The 15,950-nt window shown below is 30.8% G+C and overlaps 3 protein-coding genes across 4 annotated transcripts; 2 read left to right on the top strand and 1 right to left on the bottom strand.

The window, feature by feature from the left end:
- Positions 1-1,050: 1,050 nt before the first annotated feature.
- LOC124932768 (uncharacterized protein At1g03900-like) lies at positions 1,051-2,298 on the bottom strand. Its single transcript, XM_047473448.1, has 3 exons — positions 1,736-2,298; positions 1,376-1,651; positions 1,051-1,301 (listed from the first exon to the last, which is right to left on the bottom strand). Exons 1-3 carry the CDS (start codon positions 2,216-2,218, stop codon positions 1,248-1,250), a joined length of 813 nt encoding a protein of 270 aa, XP_047329404.1. The 5' UTR covers positions 2,219-2,298; the 3' UTR covers positions 1,051-1,247.
- Positions 2,299-5,395: 3,097 nt separating this feature from the next.
- On the top strand, positions 5,396-6,725 carry LOC124932289 (H/ACA ribonucleoprotein complex subunit 3-like protein). Of its 2 annotated transcripts, none has more exons than XM_047472905.1 (4): positions 5,396-5,480; positions 5,777-5,847; positions 6,140-6,182; positions 6,394-6,725. In XM_047472905.1, the coding sequence occupies exons 2-4, from the start codon at positions 5,794-5,796 to the stop codon at positions 6,489-6,491; spliced, it is 195 nt and encodes a 64-aa protein (XP_047328861.1). In that variant the 5' UTR covers positions 5,396-5,480; positions 5,777-5,793; the 3' UTR covers positions 6,492-6,725. The 2 variants fall into 2 exon arrangements, with proteins under 2 accessions (XP_047328861.1, XP_047328862.1); XM_047472906.1 differs by having other exon boundaries at positions 5,458-5,476.
- A 1,043-nt stretch (positions 6,726-7,768) lies between these two features.
- Positions 7,769-15,638, top strand: LOC124930647 (dolichyl-diphosphooligosaccharide--protein glycosyltransferase subunit 2-like). The gene is made up of 19 exons (XM_047470978.1): positions 7,769-8,047; positions 8,572-8,764; positions 8,862-8,951; positions 9,108-9,170; positions 9,256-9,325; positions 9,433-9,497; positions 10,607-10,661; positions 11,472-11,599; positions 11,718-11,830; positions 12,345-12,414; positions 12,526-12,630; positions 12,735-12,824; positions 13,201-13,349; positions 13,485-13,596; positions 13,955-14,038; positions 14,163-14,243; positions 14,551-14,775; positions 14,874-14,996; positions 15,157-15,638. The coding sequence occupies exons 1-19, from the start codon at positions 7,908-7,910 to the stop codon at positions 15,271-15,273; spliced, it is 2,073 nt and encodes a 690-aa protein (XP_047326934.1). The 5' UTR covers positions 7,769-7,907; the 3' UTR covers positions 15,274-15,638.
- The last annotated feature ends 312 nt before the right edge of the window (positions 15,639-15,950 follow it).

Genomic DNA, 15,950 nt, shown 5'->3' with positions numbered 1-15,950 from the left:
TGTTATCAACTTGAATTTCGAGATCATTGTCTTTATTTCCTTCAACTTCAGCTTTATAATTCTCAGCAACTTTGGATTCCTCTATATCAACCTTAGAATTCTCTTCTTCCTCTTGATTAATTTGAGTATATTTCTCTCTATTTTCATCAGCAACCACTTTAATTTGATTTGATTAAAAATCATCAACTATCTCTTCATCATGATTAGGTTGAGGTTCTACCTCCTTCTTCGTACTGCTTTCTTCTTGTATATAATTTTTTTTATCTTTCGTTTTCTGTTCTTTAACCACATTTTGCTTTGAAAATAGGCACCTCTGTTTGATTTACCTGCATCTTTACTTTCTGGCATTTATGAATTTTCTTATCTTCTTCCTTAGCCAAATCACATTTTGGGTTTGCATGTTGGAAAGTATTGCAGAAAGAGCATCTATCTGACCTCCACTCATAAGTGATTTCAATGACAGTAGATTTTCCTTTTCTGTTTACCGCGGTCATACTTTTCAGCAGTGTTTTACTATAATGCACTTCAATGCTAATTCTAGCAAATGATAAGTGCTCTTCTTCTTCAGTAATTGAATTCATGTATAATGGTCTACCCAATAAACCTGCAAAATGACTAAGTGTTTCAGAATTGTACATATTTACATGTATATTCCAGAGCTTGAACCATATTTGTGCAGTTCCTTTTGGCTTACTCAATAAGTTCAAGTCTTCAGACCATTTTTTCAATTTCATACAGTTGGATCCTATATATGTATGTCCATTTTCTAAAATTTCCTCCAAATTAAATCCTTTTTTGAATTTAAGAAAATATAAATTATGAACATTTGATGAAATCTTCTCTAGCCCTTTTCCTTCTCATTGTTTCAACGGTGCATCCCTCGTCTTAATGTGAAGTTCTTATCATATATACATTGAATTGAATATCCCTAGTTTGAAAAATGAATTGAGTTCCATTTCTACAAGAAGAATTGAATATCCCTAGTTTGAAAAATGAATTGAGTTTCATTTCTACAAGAAAGACTTAATGATCTACTATTTTCCTAAAATTAATTAAATAAATAATAATAATAATAAAGCATGTTTTATATAAGGCATTCATTAGTTTTAGTTTGACAATCAATAACTATCTGTAAACAATTTTTTAGGTAGTAGAGTTCCCCAAAACAGCAAACACATATTAAAAGACTTATTATTATTTTTTAAAACATGACCATTTTCCCAGTAAGACATTACTATTTTTATAACTCAAAATGCTGTCCATTCAGCTGCTCCCGATCCAGCACTCGAAGGAAGATTCTTCTGCAGATAGAAAATGAATCAATGAAACAGAACTCAATCAACCAAGCAAGAATTTTTTTGATAAAAAAAATTACCCCAAGTTGAGAAAAGTCAGAAAAAGCATGATCATTTGAATTCCTGGAACTTTCCTTTTGTGGGTTCACCCCATTGGAGATTTTCCGGCTGACAGGGTGAACAACATTTGGCGGGGGCAGCAATGGATACCTTGTTTTCACAAACCCTTTTGATGGTGGTGGTGGAGGAGCAAGACCCAGTGGTTTATTATGTTTTACAGTTCCAGCAGCTGAAATCATACCAGTTCCATTTGATATTGGTTTGTTCTTCACATTTATCCTTATAGTTTCCCCTTCCTGTGTACAGTTCAATATAATCATATGATTCATGAATCATGATTGAAGGGAATGTAAGTAAATCAAACAGTTTATTTAGTTTACCTTCAATCTATGATTAACTGCTGGATGGATATCAATATGATCAGTTGATTCTTCATCCTCCTTCTTTCTTTTAACATACTTATCATGATCAGACAATGCCACATTGAAATCAAACGCTTCATTCCTTTCATTGAATCCAAGTCCAATGAATGCATGTTTTCCCCTACCGTTCTCGATCTTCAAAACGAAGTATCTTGAAGAATCCAGCGTCGTCTCCACGGAGCTGTCTCGGGTGCCCGGATAGACTAAGCAGGTGGCAAACAATTCGCCGGAATTCGGATCCTCGAGACGGATCTCACATCGCTGTTTACAGGACACGACTCGGAGTCTACCGGACCAGATCTTATTGGACTGAAGCCATTGGCCGCATTTGTAACCGCCGCTGCTGGATCGCGGCGGGATCTTGAAAACGGAAACTTCTCGGACGACTAGGAGAGTGTGATCGAATGATTCCTCCTCCTCTATTTCCTCTTTGAATGACATACTTTTTCCGGTGCAGCTGCCGGCGATAAATCGGAGAATGGCCGGAGTTATTTCCCAAGGGCTTGAATTTTGGTGCAGATTTTCAGAGGTTTCTTTATATTTATATATATTTATTTATTTTGCTAAAATTGTTTGGTTATATTAGCAGTGTAATTTTTATTTTTGTTTGTTTGACATCACTTTTTATTATTAACAAAATCTTCTATGCCAAAATATTTCTAACTTTCAAATTAAAGTTTTTAGTGTGATTTAAATAATCTATATTATGTAACAATTATCCAGACACATGTAGTTAGAGTAATTCCAACCCAACACCAAATTCATACTCAAAATCCCTTTTTCACTCCAACTGATACCAATACCCAAACCCAAAATGTGTTTTCCTTCATTTTTTCTCTGGGGGTTGGCAGTGGCCAGGGACGGACTCAGGATTTCGAAATGGGGTGGGCTTAAAATAATAAAAAGAAAATTTTGAAAAAAAACAAGTATATAAAAGTAAAGTTTTACCATTTTTTTAATAATTAAATAAAAAACAATGAATTATATTAATTTTTTTTTAAGAAATTAAGGGTAATGTCATATTTCTACTGTAAATATATATATATATATATATATATATATATATATATAATTATTTTTTTCGGGGTGGGCTTCGGCCCACCTAAGCCTCTATATAAATTCGTCCCTGGTGGTGGCACTATTCATGAAACTCAATTTTATTTTATTTTAAATTTAACCCCTATATTTAATTTAGATCTATTTTATACGTTAAACTTATTTATATAATTTATTGTTTTAATTTATTTATATAATTTAATTCATTTATATAATATTTTTTTTGTATAACAAAAATTTATAATAATATTTAAAAAAATAAAATTATAATAATATTCAAAAGTTATAATAATGTTTAAATATTATAATAATATTTAAAAATATTATAATAATGTTAAAAAAAATGTTATAATAATGTTTAAAAATATTATAATAAATTTTTTTATTTAGTTTGTGTATTTTGATTTTTTAATTTTTAATAATTTGTTTTAAAATAAATTTAAAATAATGGGGTGATATTAAAATATTGTAGTGTAATCTATAATATTGTAAAATATATGAGATTATATTAAAAAGTTGATGTAAGAAAAAATATTATAAGAATATTTTTTTGAGTTTGAGAATGAATTTTTCAGTTAAAAAAGATTTAATGTGACATTACACCAAAATGAGTTTGGAAATGAGTTTTTCTGTTGGAGATAATCTTAAATAAAAAAAATAAGGAGTTGACAAGAACAATAAAATAATTTGTGAAAAAAATATTTATTTTACTTAGAGGATGATAGAGCAATTTAAATATTTGCTCATAAATAAAAACACATGATACATCTTATTTGTTACATTTTTTTTTTAAATCAAAACCAATCATATTTGTTAGAAAAAAATGATTAATTTTGTTGTGTAACTTACTGAAAATTTTATTAAAAATAAATATATATATAAAAAAAATCATTTAAATAATAAAAGATCAACTACTATTTGCGGCTCGAATTTGATTCGTTTTTATTAAATAGGTTTTGGATTTTGAATTGTGTCACATGAGATTTAAACTATCGTAATTTTAGTTATTTAAGACTTTTTTACAAAACGAATAAATATCAATCTTCTTATTTTAACATAATAGTTTCATTTTCTTAATTAATTTACCACATTTGTACAAATAAAATAACAATTCTCTCTTTGATTTTTCAATATATTTTCACACAATTTCAAGTCATTCAAACATTCGACGGATTTAAATGCGTATATCTAACAAAAATACAAATAAATCTAAATGTAGATAGTACACAGTCTTAACATTGTTAAGAAGTTATTTGAAAAACATATATATATTCAAAATTATCAAGTCTTTCTTTAGATTACATATTTTTTTAGTGAATCAAATTAAGTTTTTTTTAATAAAGTAGAATGTTTGAATTTCAAAAATAATACTTAATTTTTAAAATTACTTTTAAAACGTCTTTAACTATCATTTCATTGAAATTTAAAAATATTTTAAATAATAAATTAATTAAAAAAACAAAAATGATACGTTAAAACAAGATAATCCATGTTTTCTCAATTTAGAAAAAATTTAAATAACTAAAATTTTAATAATTTAGAGCTCATGTGACACAATTTAAAGTTTCAACCTTATTTGATGAAAAATGATTCATGTTAGAGTCTCAAATAACAATTTAATAAAAAAAATAAATGAAAACAAAATCAAAGTAATCGTAAATATGATGGTAATTATAAGTCAGTGATATACGTGACACAATACTAATTATAAAATTATTCATAGTTATATTTATCATTATTTATTTTATAAGAAAATATGATCAAATATTATATGTATTATTTTTTCTTAATGTTAGCCTACCTTTCAACTTAAGACATTTATAAGATATTATATGTATTATAAATATATTAGAATTACTCAACTAGTTATTTTTCATACTAAATTGTATTTATTGATAAATTTATTTTAAAAAACATTAACATGTTGGACAATGTAAAGCAACATTTTTTTTTCAGTTAAATAAAATAAATAACACCACCATACTTTAGTTTACACAACATTCTTGATAAAAGTATAATCAGATTTATTGGTCTATAGCTAAGTAATATTTCATTCCAACAATTTAATATGAAGACAATCTATCACCAACTTGCAATTTTATTCAAATAACAATTTTAATTGATTTAATCCAATCTTATGAAACAACCAAAAAAACTTATATCCCTTTCAATTGAATATGATATTCTTAAACATTTTTTTAAATAATTAATTAAAATATTTAAATTATTTTTGTTCAAATAATCAAAGATCTTGTTTGATACAAGTTTTATCTAAAATCATCTAACTATTTTCATAACCTAATTTAAAAGAGTGAGTTAAAATGTATTTATTATTTAATATATTAAATTATAATAAGTGTGTTAATTTCCTTAAAGTTTAAATTCAGAAGAAAAAACCTATTAAATTATTATAAAATAAAAGAAGATTAATTTAATAATTTGAATGAAACAATGATAAATTAGTAGAAAATAATATCAAATAATCCATATCAAAACTAGGCCCAAATAATTAAATCTAATAACTCAAGGTCAAACAAGACCTAACTGTATAATATTTATATATGTGGGATAAACCCCTTCTAGCCGTAATATCGAAATTAGGGTTTCCGGAGAAGACGAAGAAGAAGAAGAGAGTCGCCTCTTGTGAGTAAGTTTCTCTCTCTACATATCAGGAATTCTAAGTATTCTCTCTCACACACACACACTGCTGGTATGTATTCTACATCTTACCGCTCTGTGAAGGTTGTCATTAAGCAGGTTTCTGTAGACATATTAATCGATTTTCGGAGTCATGAACTGTTATTCTGACTGCCGACTACCTAGGGTTTTTACTTTTCATCCTAGATTTGGACTGATTTGATTGATCTGGACGAGCTAATAGAATCATATGCTATGTTTTTTGTTTTTGTTTACATGAATCTGATAGTTCTTAAATATGCGCAGGTGAACAATTTGTTGCAATGTATCTTCAGTTTTATATTAATGACAATGGTGACAAGGTCTACACCACTAAGGTATTCAAGCTTGATCCATTTTGTGTTTAATGTTATTATTTGATTTCTTAGCCATTTCAAGACTATGTCAATGCAATAACTAGAAGTTAATTACTGATCTTTTTCTTTGTATTCAGTGATTGATTCTTTGATGGTAGAGTTATTCTTATTTCGATTAATCATGTTGATAAACTCATCTCTTAACATTCTGTATAGTTTGATTTGAATTTTAGATACAAGTTGTTTAATGGTGATTGCTTAGATCATTGTTTGTCCTGATACTCTACTGCTTGATCTGTTTTTGTAAATGCAGAAACAGTCGCCAGTTGGACTAGCCACACAATCTGCTCATCCAGGTACTGATTTTATTGCTGAATGAATACAATTGACTATTTAATTTAGGGTTTTACAATTCATCATTCCTAATCAACTTGTCTGAATATGAAGTGGGATTTGCTTATTTTATTCTGTAGCAATGATATTGGGACTCAAACTTCAATCTTTCTCATGGTTTGTATTCCCCTTTACAAAATTTGACAATAACCATTGTTCATTATATTGGTGTAGCCCGGTTTTCTCCTGATGACAAGTTTTCAAGGCAAAGGGTTCTATTGAAGAAGCGTTTTGGATTGCTCCCAACCCAAAACCCACCTCCTAAATACTGAAGGGGTGTGTGTTTTCGGGGTGCTCTTGCGGAAGTTGATGATTAACAACCCCCATTAAACATTATGCTAAGCGGCTGTTCATTTTTGGTGTTTTTTATTATTATCTTAGGTTTGAATCTTTCAATTTGAAAATATGCAACTTGGGTAGTTTGTAATCTGGTCTAAACCACCCTCTCTGTAATATGTTTCACTACACTTTCTAGTGTTCTAAAATCTTCTACATTGTGCTTTCAACTGGTTAATGTAGTCTGTGTGCTTTGTTTTTGTTTAATCAATTAAACTGCCCATGATTCAATTGCAATTCACAGATTTTTGGGTGGTTTGATATACCTTTTTTTTCATGTTTAATCATAATCTGAAAAAAAATTACAATTGTAATGTTAGCCAAAATCTAGATCTAGAAAATAATGTTTTAAAAACTTGTTGATTTTTTTTTTTGTATAACAATTGAGATAAAAGATTATAATCTAAATTGTAATATTATTTTAAATCTTTTTATATCAATTAGTGTAATAAAAATTTACATTAACTTGGGTTACTAATCAAAATATAATATAATGTAAAAATTGGTTTGTTATATATTATTTTTTTTATATTTAAAAATTTAAACTAAACTATATTTTTTTATGTAAAGATGTTTATATTTCAAATTCAACCATTCTTTTAATATCTAGCGGATTACATTAATTTTTGATTGATTTTGTATTTATTTTCAATACCAATACTGTCTGAAAGTTCATTTTTTAAAATTAGAATTTATTTTTAATATATTCATATGTAGTGTCGTGTGATACATGATTTATGTTAATTTTTTTAATTCAAAATCTTAGTATTTTATTTACAAATGAATTAGAGATATGTTTAAACTGAAAAATCAAAATACATAATTTTTTATACAGATATAAATCACTTCATACATCTCGATTTAGATCCTTATGTGAATGTAAACGAAGATATTATGAATTTTCATTAGTCAAATCTTATTTATAATATATATAATAATAATAAAATTATAAATACACTTCAACAATTACAAACTATATAATGAGAATTTAAGTCATGTTATACTATTAAATTATTATTATTTTTTATATATATTTTTTAATATAATTATATTATTTATGTTCTTAAATTTGCAATACTCTTGTATTAATTTAGAATATTTTGAAACACTTTAAAAGGTTTTTACTAATTGATGAAATGAGTTTAATATTAATTTTTAATTTTTATAAGTGAAAGGATTTCTTACTAGTTATATTAGAGAGCTTGTTAAGCGGAAATTTCTCTTTGTACAAGCGGAGACGACTCCAAGTCTCATCACTTCAGAATCTCTCACCCTCATAGTGAAGCCCATTTGTCAATTTCTGATCGATCTAGTTACTAGGGTTCTTCACAAAATCCACAATTTTTCCAAGAATGGCCAGAAATCTAGCCTTTCTGGTCCTCACACTCTGTCTCACATCGATCTGCAATGGTTCGATCTTTAATCCCATTTCTGATGCTCACCGCTCCGCCGCATTGAAACTTTTCACCACAACAGATGGATCTTTCGGAAGGTAATATACTAAACCTTTGGTAAACCCAGATTTGGTGTAATTTCTTGATTCATCTTTTATCTGTTCGCCACTTGATTTGGAGGAAATGAGCTCCATTTCTTGATTTTTGATGTCTGCTACGGATTCACTGCACGAATTATATCAAATCATTTTCAGGGTCGGGATCGGGGTCTCACTGATGGGTTATTCATTTGATTGATTTGACTTTTGACTTAACCTGTCGTTACTGCCAATTCTAGTTAAGTTTTAGTATACATTAGGCTTGATCTATGAGAACCCATTTACGCCAGACCTTGTATATTTTCTTAGATTCAATTGCCTGTTTTTATTTTTCTATATGTGATTATTTGTGGTTCCTTTTGTTGGTGAAATTTTAACACATTTTTTTCTATTGAATTGCGTGGCTTAGATGTTTTTCCAGTTTCTTCTCATCTAGTCTCTTATGTAAAATTTTGCTATCCATAGAAAATAGTGACTGTTTCACTGGGAAAGTAATTTATTGATTTGTCTTTCTACATGAACAGCTTAACAGAAGCTCATGAAGCTATAAGAACATTCAGCATTCTTGGAATTGAGAAGGATCTTAATATAAGGGATTCCACTTGCTCTTCTGTGGTGCATACTCTTGAATCACCCTCATCAAGTCCAAAAGAATTGTTCTATGCATTAAAAGTGAATAATGCATTGAAGTGTGAAGTTAAAGAGGATCTTTTTGAGGTACGTTTTTTTCATAGGATTAACGAGCTTTTGTTTATGCATTGTGTGCTTAATGACAATATGAATTAACCGTGTTTTTTTTCTTGTGGGACCCAAGGGCATTGCTTCGAGACTTAAAGCATCTATTGAGAGTGCAAATTCTTTGCTCGACTTTTACTACTCTGTAGGAAGTCTACTCCTTATCAAGGTAACAGTTATCTCCATCCACTATTTCCTTGAAGCTAAACTTTATTTGTCATCGTTCAATGTAATAGTACCAAAATATAGTGTCATTTATTTTGCATTTTCATATTGATGAAATATGTTAAAAATGACATTCTATCTCATCGGTGTTGTTATGCAGGGCCAAAATTCAGAAATTGACGTGCTTCTTGCAGACGCCAATGGAGTTTTCAAATCCATAAAGGTTCATTGATGCTGTTATGATGTTGACTTTCTGTTTCATTGTTTGGGATTTTATTGAGCTCATCCCACCCTAAAATATCTTACAGGCGTTGAGCCAAAGTGATGGAAGATGGCGCTACAGTTCCAGCAACACAGAGTCAAGTACTTATGCTGCTGGTAATTTTTTCCTCCATGATCTTGACTTCAAGTACTTTGCACTATTTCTTGGGGTATATTTGTTTTTTTGCTCACCACATCCCCATATGGTTATTCAAATTTTGCAGGAATAGCTTTTGAAACACTAGCAGGTGTAGTCTCATTGACAACTTCTGAGATAGACGCATCTCTGGTAAACATTTATTTATTTTCCGTCTTATAATATCTGCATGTAATTTTTTTTATCTTAATTGTAGTTCTCATTTGTTAATAAATGCAACGGCTCTTATGACGGAAGCTCAATTTTCAAATTATCCTCCTGCAGACAACTCTCTAATACTTTATCTTGTTTTTGCTATTGAAAACAGTTTTTGGTTGACTAAGTATATAAAAAATCTATATTTCAGCATCATTTTGAGCACATCAAAAAGAGAATAGTGATATTGGATAGGCTATGGGCCTATTTGGAAACTAGTATATCCCACTAGAGTACCTCAAGTGGAAAGAGTATTTAAATTTGAAAGTGATTTTTTTTTCTTTTCCGTTTGGTATAATAAGATTGTTTCTAGATCATGATCCAAATTATAGTGTAATTTTTGGTTTGGTAGAAAATTACAAATCAGATTATTTTCTATATAATTATCCATATAATTTTCTAGGTCATTGTGATTTTTGGCAAATATAAGAAATGTAGATTTTTATGGATCATGATCCAATCATAAAAGGTGATAACAAATATGCCATATATACACATCTTAGGTTAATCATATAGCTACTAATTATTGTCAAAATGCAATCTAAGTTGATAACCTTTCTGTTCAAGTCTTCTTAGCAAGTACGTGTTGTTTAGATGAATTAACCATCCTTCAAAAAATTCTTCCATTTCTCATCGCTGTAATAGAATTTTGGTTGGAGCACAAAAATAATAAGTTTCTGGTACTTATGTTACATTTTTTACATGTTTCTGTCAATAAACATTGATTTGCAGGAAGTTGAAAAAAAAAATACTTGATTACGTGTACGGTTTACTCAACCATCTATTATATAATTATATTTGTCTTCTTGAATGAAAAGATCATTTTTTCCATTTGCACTTCTGTGACATGCACCCTAATGAAAGAAGACAGTTACAAATAGGACTCGTATAGCTGGTTCATTTATATGCTTAAAACTATTGTCAATTCTAAAGTTCCATGTCACTGAGTTTAATATAGTATCATGAATCTTAATATTGTAGTGTTACTTTGTACATATTGACGTAGTTGCTTCATGTCTTCACTTATGTTTTCTTACTATGGACAGGTTGCTACTTTGAAGAGTGATATACTGAAGCTTTTTGACAGTATTGAGAAATATGGTACGTGTTTTATTTCATTTTTCTCCTACTTGATTCTGAGTAATTATGGTGGATAATCTCATTCTCCAAGACCCAAGTCCCATGCATAAATTCTTAGGGTGTTCTAGGTGTGGTCTTTCGATTATATTGGGATCAAGTTATATTTTAAGAGAGCAATGTTGAAAATGGTGCAGTTAGAATTTGCCTTCTCTGTCTAAGATGGTCAGTTCTCTAGAAAGAAAACTGAACCTTTTTTAAGACTTGATTATCAATGGAGAGTTGGACCTTCACTTTGTTTTTTTTGCAGTTGTTATGTTCTAGATGAATGAATATCTGAGAACTTAGTTGATAACAAACTTCACTTAACAAGTTTGTGACGCTTAAAAGCTATAATGGTTCATTTGAATGGAAGATTAAACATAAACAGCCAAGTAATGGCCTGTCCAATGTTATCTTACTTAGACCTCATGTTGAAGTTCCTTTACGTTCTAATCAAAAGCCACATTTATATATCTCGTTGAAGTTTTAAAAGTTTCTTTCTTCATTTTGTTTTAAATGTTAAAATAATTATTAGAATTGTTTCCAGGTCATGCATATTGATTTGTCGACTGATCATACTAATTTTTTGTTGACATGCTCTGAATGTTAAGGCATTCTATTCACAACATCTTCTAGGGTAACTAACCACTTTCATTAGATGGAGAAGAACACCAACATTTTGAGATTTGCTGCTGAACTTTATTTTATCTGCTTGTATCTTAACCTTCCAAAGGAATGGCTTGGCGAATACTTTTTTCCCCCCTTTTAACGAGTTTTCTTTCATTTGATTAGATGATGGGGCATATTACTTTGATGAGAAACTTGTTGATGCCCGTGAAAACCATGGAATTCTTTCCGTCACCTCATCAGTTGTCCGTGGCGTGACAGCATTTGCTAGTGCTACATCTGGAAATCTAAATGTACTTTTCTTTCATATATATATTTTGTAAATTTCTGACAACCATTTATTCCTTTGTCTTCAGTTTTTTTGTCTGATTTCTGGTCATCACTAAAAAGTTTGTGAATTGGATGGTGCAGCTTCCAGGAGAAAAAATACTCGGACTGGCAAATTTTTTCCTAAGCGTTATTCCTGGTACTCCAAAAGAATTGTATGACCAGCTTGATGCATTAGCGTGCTTGGAAAGCAGCAGGTCACCATCTTTATGAATTTAACCTGAAATTTTGTTGCATTAACACACACATCCTCTCTTACTGTATTTCTGACTACATAGCAAACAATTGATTTGTCTCATAAAGTTACAATATATCCTCTTTGATTGAGTTTCATGCATGGAAAGCATGGAATTTCATATATTTTGTCACTATGTATGTATAATCTTTTCTCTTGCTCATGCAACTGAGTTCCGCTGTTCTTTAATGACATGTTTTACAAATGAAACATATTTTCATAGTATCTAGTAACCTGCATGTTAGAAATATATCATCTACTTGTATATTCTGCATTCGTAATAGAAAAAATATAGTTTAAAACTTATTAATTGAGATCTATCCTCCAAGACCGCTCATGTAAATTTATTCCCCGAGTGTTATGTTTTGGGCTTGTACCTAATAATCTTTCATGCCTGCTTCTTTTCCTACCTGCACTGATATAATTATTTTCTTTCATGATATGCAAAGTATTTGACATTTTCATTCTCTTTGCAGTGTTTCAATTCCACTCATTCTATCACTTCCAGCTACCGTGCTATCCCTGACTAGAAATGATCAACTAAAGGTTTTCTTGTAACCGTTTTTTCTGTTAGAGCTGTTTCTTCTTTCACGAATCCTTTTCTGTTGAAACTAAGATGTCTCTTTTCTCTTATGTTTATGATGTTTTTCACATCAGGTAAGGGTTAGCACTCCACTTGGATCCTCTGCACCGTCTTTACTAGTAAAACTAGTTCAAGCTTCCCATTCGGCCTCAAAAGGTTCTTCTGTCATTGAAGAACAGGTACTACTCCATGGACTAATCTTTGTTTATATGATGTGCTTGTATTGCTGGTCTGCTAGTTTATATCTCCTTCATTGGCTGAGTCTTGTCATTTCTTGATGCAGGAGCTGAGATTCGATGCTGACAATGATGTTTATATCTTGGACTCATTACCAGAGACCGTTGATGTTGGAAATTACATTTTCATCTTTGAAGTAATGTCCTCTTTCGCTTTTCCATTCTATATGTCCATCTGATAGTGGTTTCATTTGGAAATGCCATTTTATCTGTTTTCTCGTATGAGTGTGAATCCGGTTGAGATTCCGTTTGGTAAGGGAGTGTATTTGAAATTATCCCGGCCCAGATCCAGATACGCCTAAAAAAGGCGTTGATGACAGAATTTTTCTTCCCTTAGGAGGCGATATACTATGTGGCTTGGCGAGCTCAAAAAATTCGTCTTGGAGATATCTACAAACTAATCAAATTTCAGATACAAAAAATTGTTTCCAAATGAAGCCACTAGTATCTAACTTGTGCACAAAATGTCATGCGCCTTCCTTATCCCTAATTTGTTTCTTCTGCATGTGGCAGACTGTGTTATCTGATTCAGAGAATGAGAAAATATATGCCACTGCAGGCAGGTCAAGGGTACCCATTTATGTCACAGGAGTTATCAATGTGGATAATGCAGAAATTGCGGTGCTGGACAGTGACCTTGGGAGTGTTGAAACAAAGAAAAAGTATGTCATCATTAACCTATTATGAAATCATCACACCATTAACAAAAATCTGTGCTGCTGTTTCCTCCTTTAACATGCTTTTTCTGAATTGGATTTGCGGTTTTGTGATGATCATATATTCATTTATGGGCTCAGGCTAGACATAGCAGGAGATAGTCTATTTTCTTTGTCAGCAAACCACCTACAAAAGCTGCGGTTGTCCCTTAAATTGACCACTCCGCGTGGAAAGCTGTTTAAACCACACCAGGTTTTTTCCCTCTTCTTTTTTTTTATTCTTCTAGTGTCTGTATTGGACCTTGTTTGATATAGGGTTATTTGCATAATCAAGTGGGTTATTTTCAAATAATTTTGTTTGAAGTAGTTTTTTGGAAATTTGGGTAAAAAGTCGTGTTAGGGTATAAAATATATTGATTTTCTCATAAAAATTTATTTTGGTTGATAATTTGAATGATGAGTAGATTGTTGATTGGATAGTGAATTATTTGAAGTTAATCTCAAATAACCCACATGAAACAAGGCCTTTGTTTTTTTGATCATTTTCATATATTTTATTAAAACCTTATTTCTTGATTTTGCATAATCTTTATTATTATAATTTTTTTCAGGCTTTCCTCAAGTTGAGACATGAATCCAAGGTCGAACACATCTTTGTCTTGGAAAATTCTCAGAAGCAATTTGAGCTAACACTAGTGAGTAACAATCCATGTTTTCTCTTCTACATTGGAATGCAACCAACCATTATGAAAAAAATAAGAATGTTAGCATTTGGATTGAAATAGCTGCCTGACACTGTGCTTCATTACGTTTTTGTAGGACTTCCTTGGGCTGGTTGATAAGTTTTTCTATCTTTCTGGTAAATATGATATCCAACTTACTGTTGGCGATTCTGTTATGGTAAGACCTACTCCTTATTCCAATAGCTTTAGGCATTTGGGTTGTGTTTATGGTTTAGAATTCTTTAAAACAGTGTTTTGTTTGTGATTTTTTTTTTTCACAATTTTGCAAAGCCTAATTAAATGAATGATAATTCTGCCCAGTAATTGGAAGTAACTATGGAGTTTTTTTATATTTCCCTGATAGTTAACTTTTTTTTGGAATAATAATGGTATAACTCACTACCACAGGTCCACAATTGACATGAGAAGGATTCTATTTAGATACATCAACCAATCATTATTTATCTTATTCTTATAATTTTCAGGATAACTCATTCTTCCGAGAACTGGGATATATCGAATTGGATCTTCCTGAAGCACCAGAAAAATCAGCTAGACCTCCTCCTCAATCTGTTGATCCTTTATCAAGATATGGGCCCAAAGCAGAGATAGCCCACATCTTCCGGGTTCCTGACAAGCGTCCTCCACAAGAGCTCGCTCTTGCCTTCTTAGGACTGGTTCTCTTGCCCTTCCTAGGCTTCCTTATCGGGGTTGGTCTAATTCTCTTTCATTTATTCATATACCAACCCATCGTTTTTTTCTGAGTTTGAATCTTGACTTATGTGTGATTTTCATGATTTTTCAATAGTGCTTGCGTTTGGGTGTGAATTTTAAAAGCTTCCCTTCATCTACGGTACCAGCCTCGTTTGCCTTGCTGTTCCATTTAGGCATAGCGGCAGTTCTTTCACTTTACGTGCTATTTTGGTTGAAGGTCAGTATCATAAATTTGGTCATTTTGTTAATTTGGTCATTCAAATTATCACTGGTACTGTGATCCCACATTTCAATAACCCAAAAATGAACAAGCCCTAATTGTGGTTAAGATTTGCAATGCCAACTGTAGGCTCCAATACTGTTCTATTGTTTTGCAGTTGGATCTTTTCACAACATTGAAAGTGCTCGGGCTCTTGGGAATCTTCATATTGTTTGTCGGGCAGAGGAACCTTTCTCACCTCGCATCCGCTTCATCCAAGTTGAAATCTGCCTGATGGATTGTAAGTCTTAGAGAGTGAAGAGAAATGTAGGATAAACCCGGGAAAGAGGATAATAGGATAAATTTGAGCAAACCGCATGAATGAGAATGGCGTCAAAAGAAGGTTCCTCTTACCCAAATTTTCTTTTTTTGCTGTTTGGACACTGTTTTCTCTTTAGATCCTTTCAGGTTATTATAATAGCACACATAATATGCATTCTTGAAAGATGACCCTTTTTTTCCCATTGTTTTTCTATAACTACATCAGTTTTACTTTAAGTTAATTAATACTATTATTAGCTTTTGACACAGTATTCAGATCTTTCTAATGACTACTTTCTAAATTTTGGTTAAGTTTATATTTTAGAGATTGTGATACTATCTATCAACGAATTATTAGGAAAATTTCTGTATAGCATGGTTGAATGTCTATAAAATTAAACATCTTATACATCGATGAATACAATATTATACATCACTTTTACTCAAGATTGTTAAACACGGTATCAAAGCGCACACGTTAGAAGTTTTTCGTGATGTTTGATTTTTACTCTTGTTTAGTGCATCTACCATTAGTAAACATAACTTCTCTGGCTACATATTCTTGTGATTGTTGATCAACTTATCATAGCCGAATCTAAAGCTAACAAAAAAGATCTAATTTATCTCAGTTGAGCCTAAAGCTGCCTTTTT

Source organism: Impatiens glandulifera, chromosome 3 (genome assembly GCF_907164915.1).
Source record: "Impatiens glandulifera chromosome 3, dImpGla2.1, whole genome shotgun sequence".
Lineage (NCBI taxonomy): Eukaryota > Viridiplantae > Streptophyta > Magnoliopsida > Ericales > Balsaminaceae > Impatiens > Impatiens glandulifera.
This window is presented reverse-complemented; position numbering and strand designations above follow the sequence as displayed.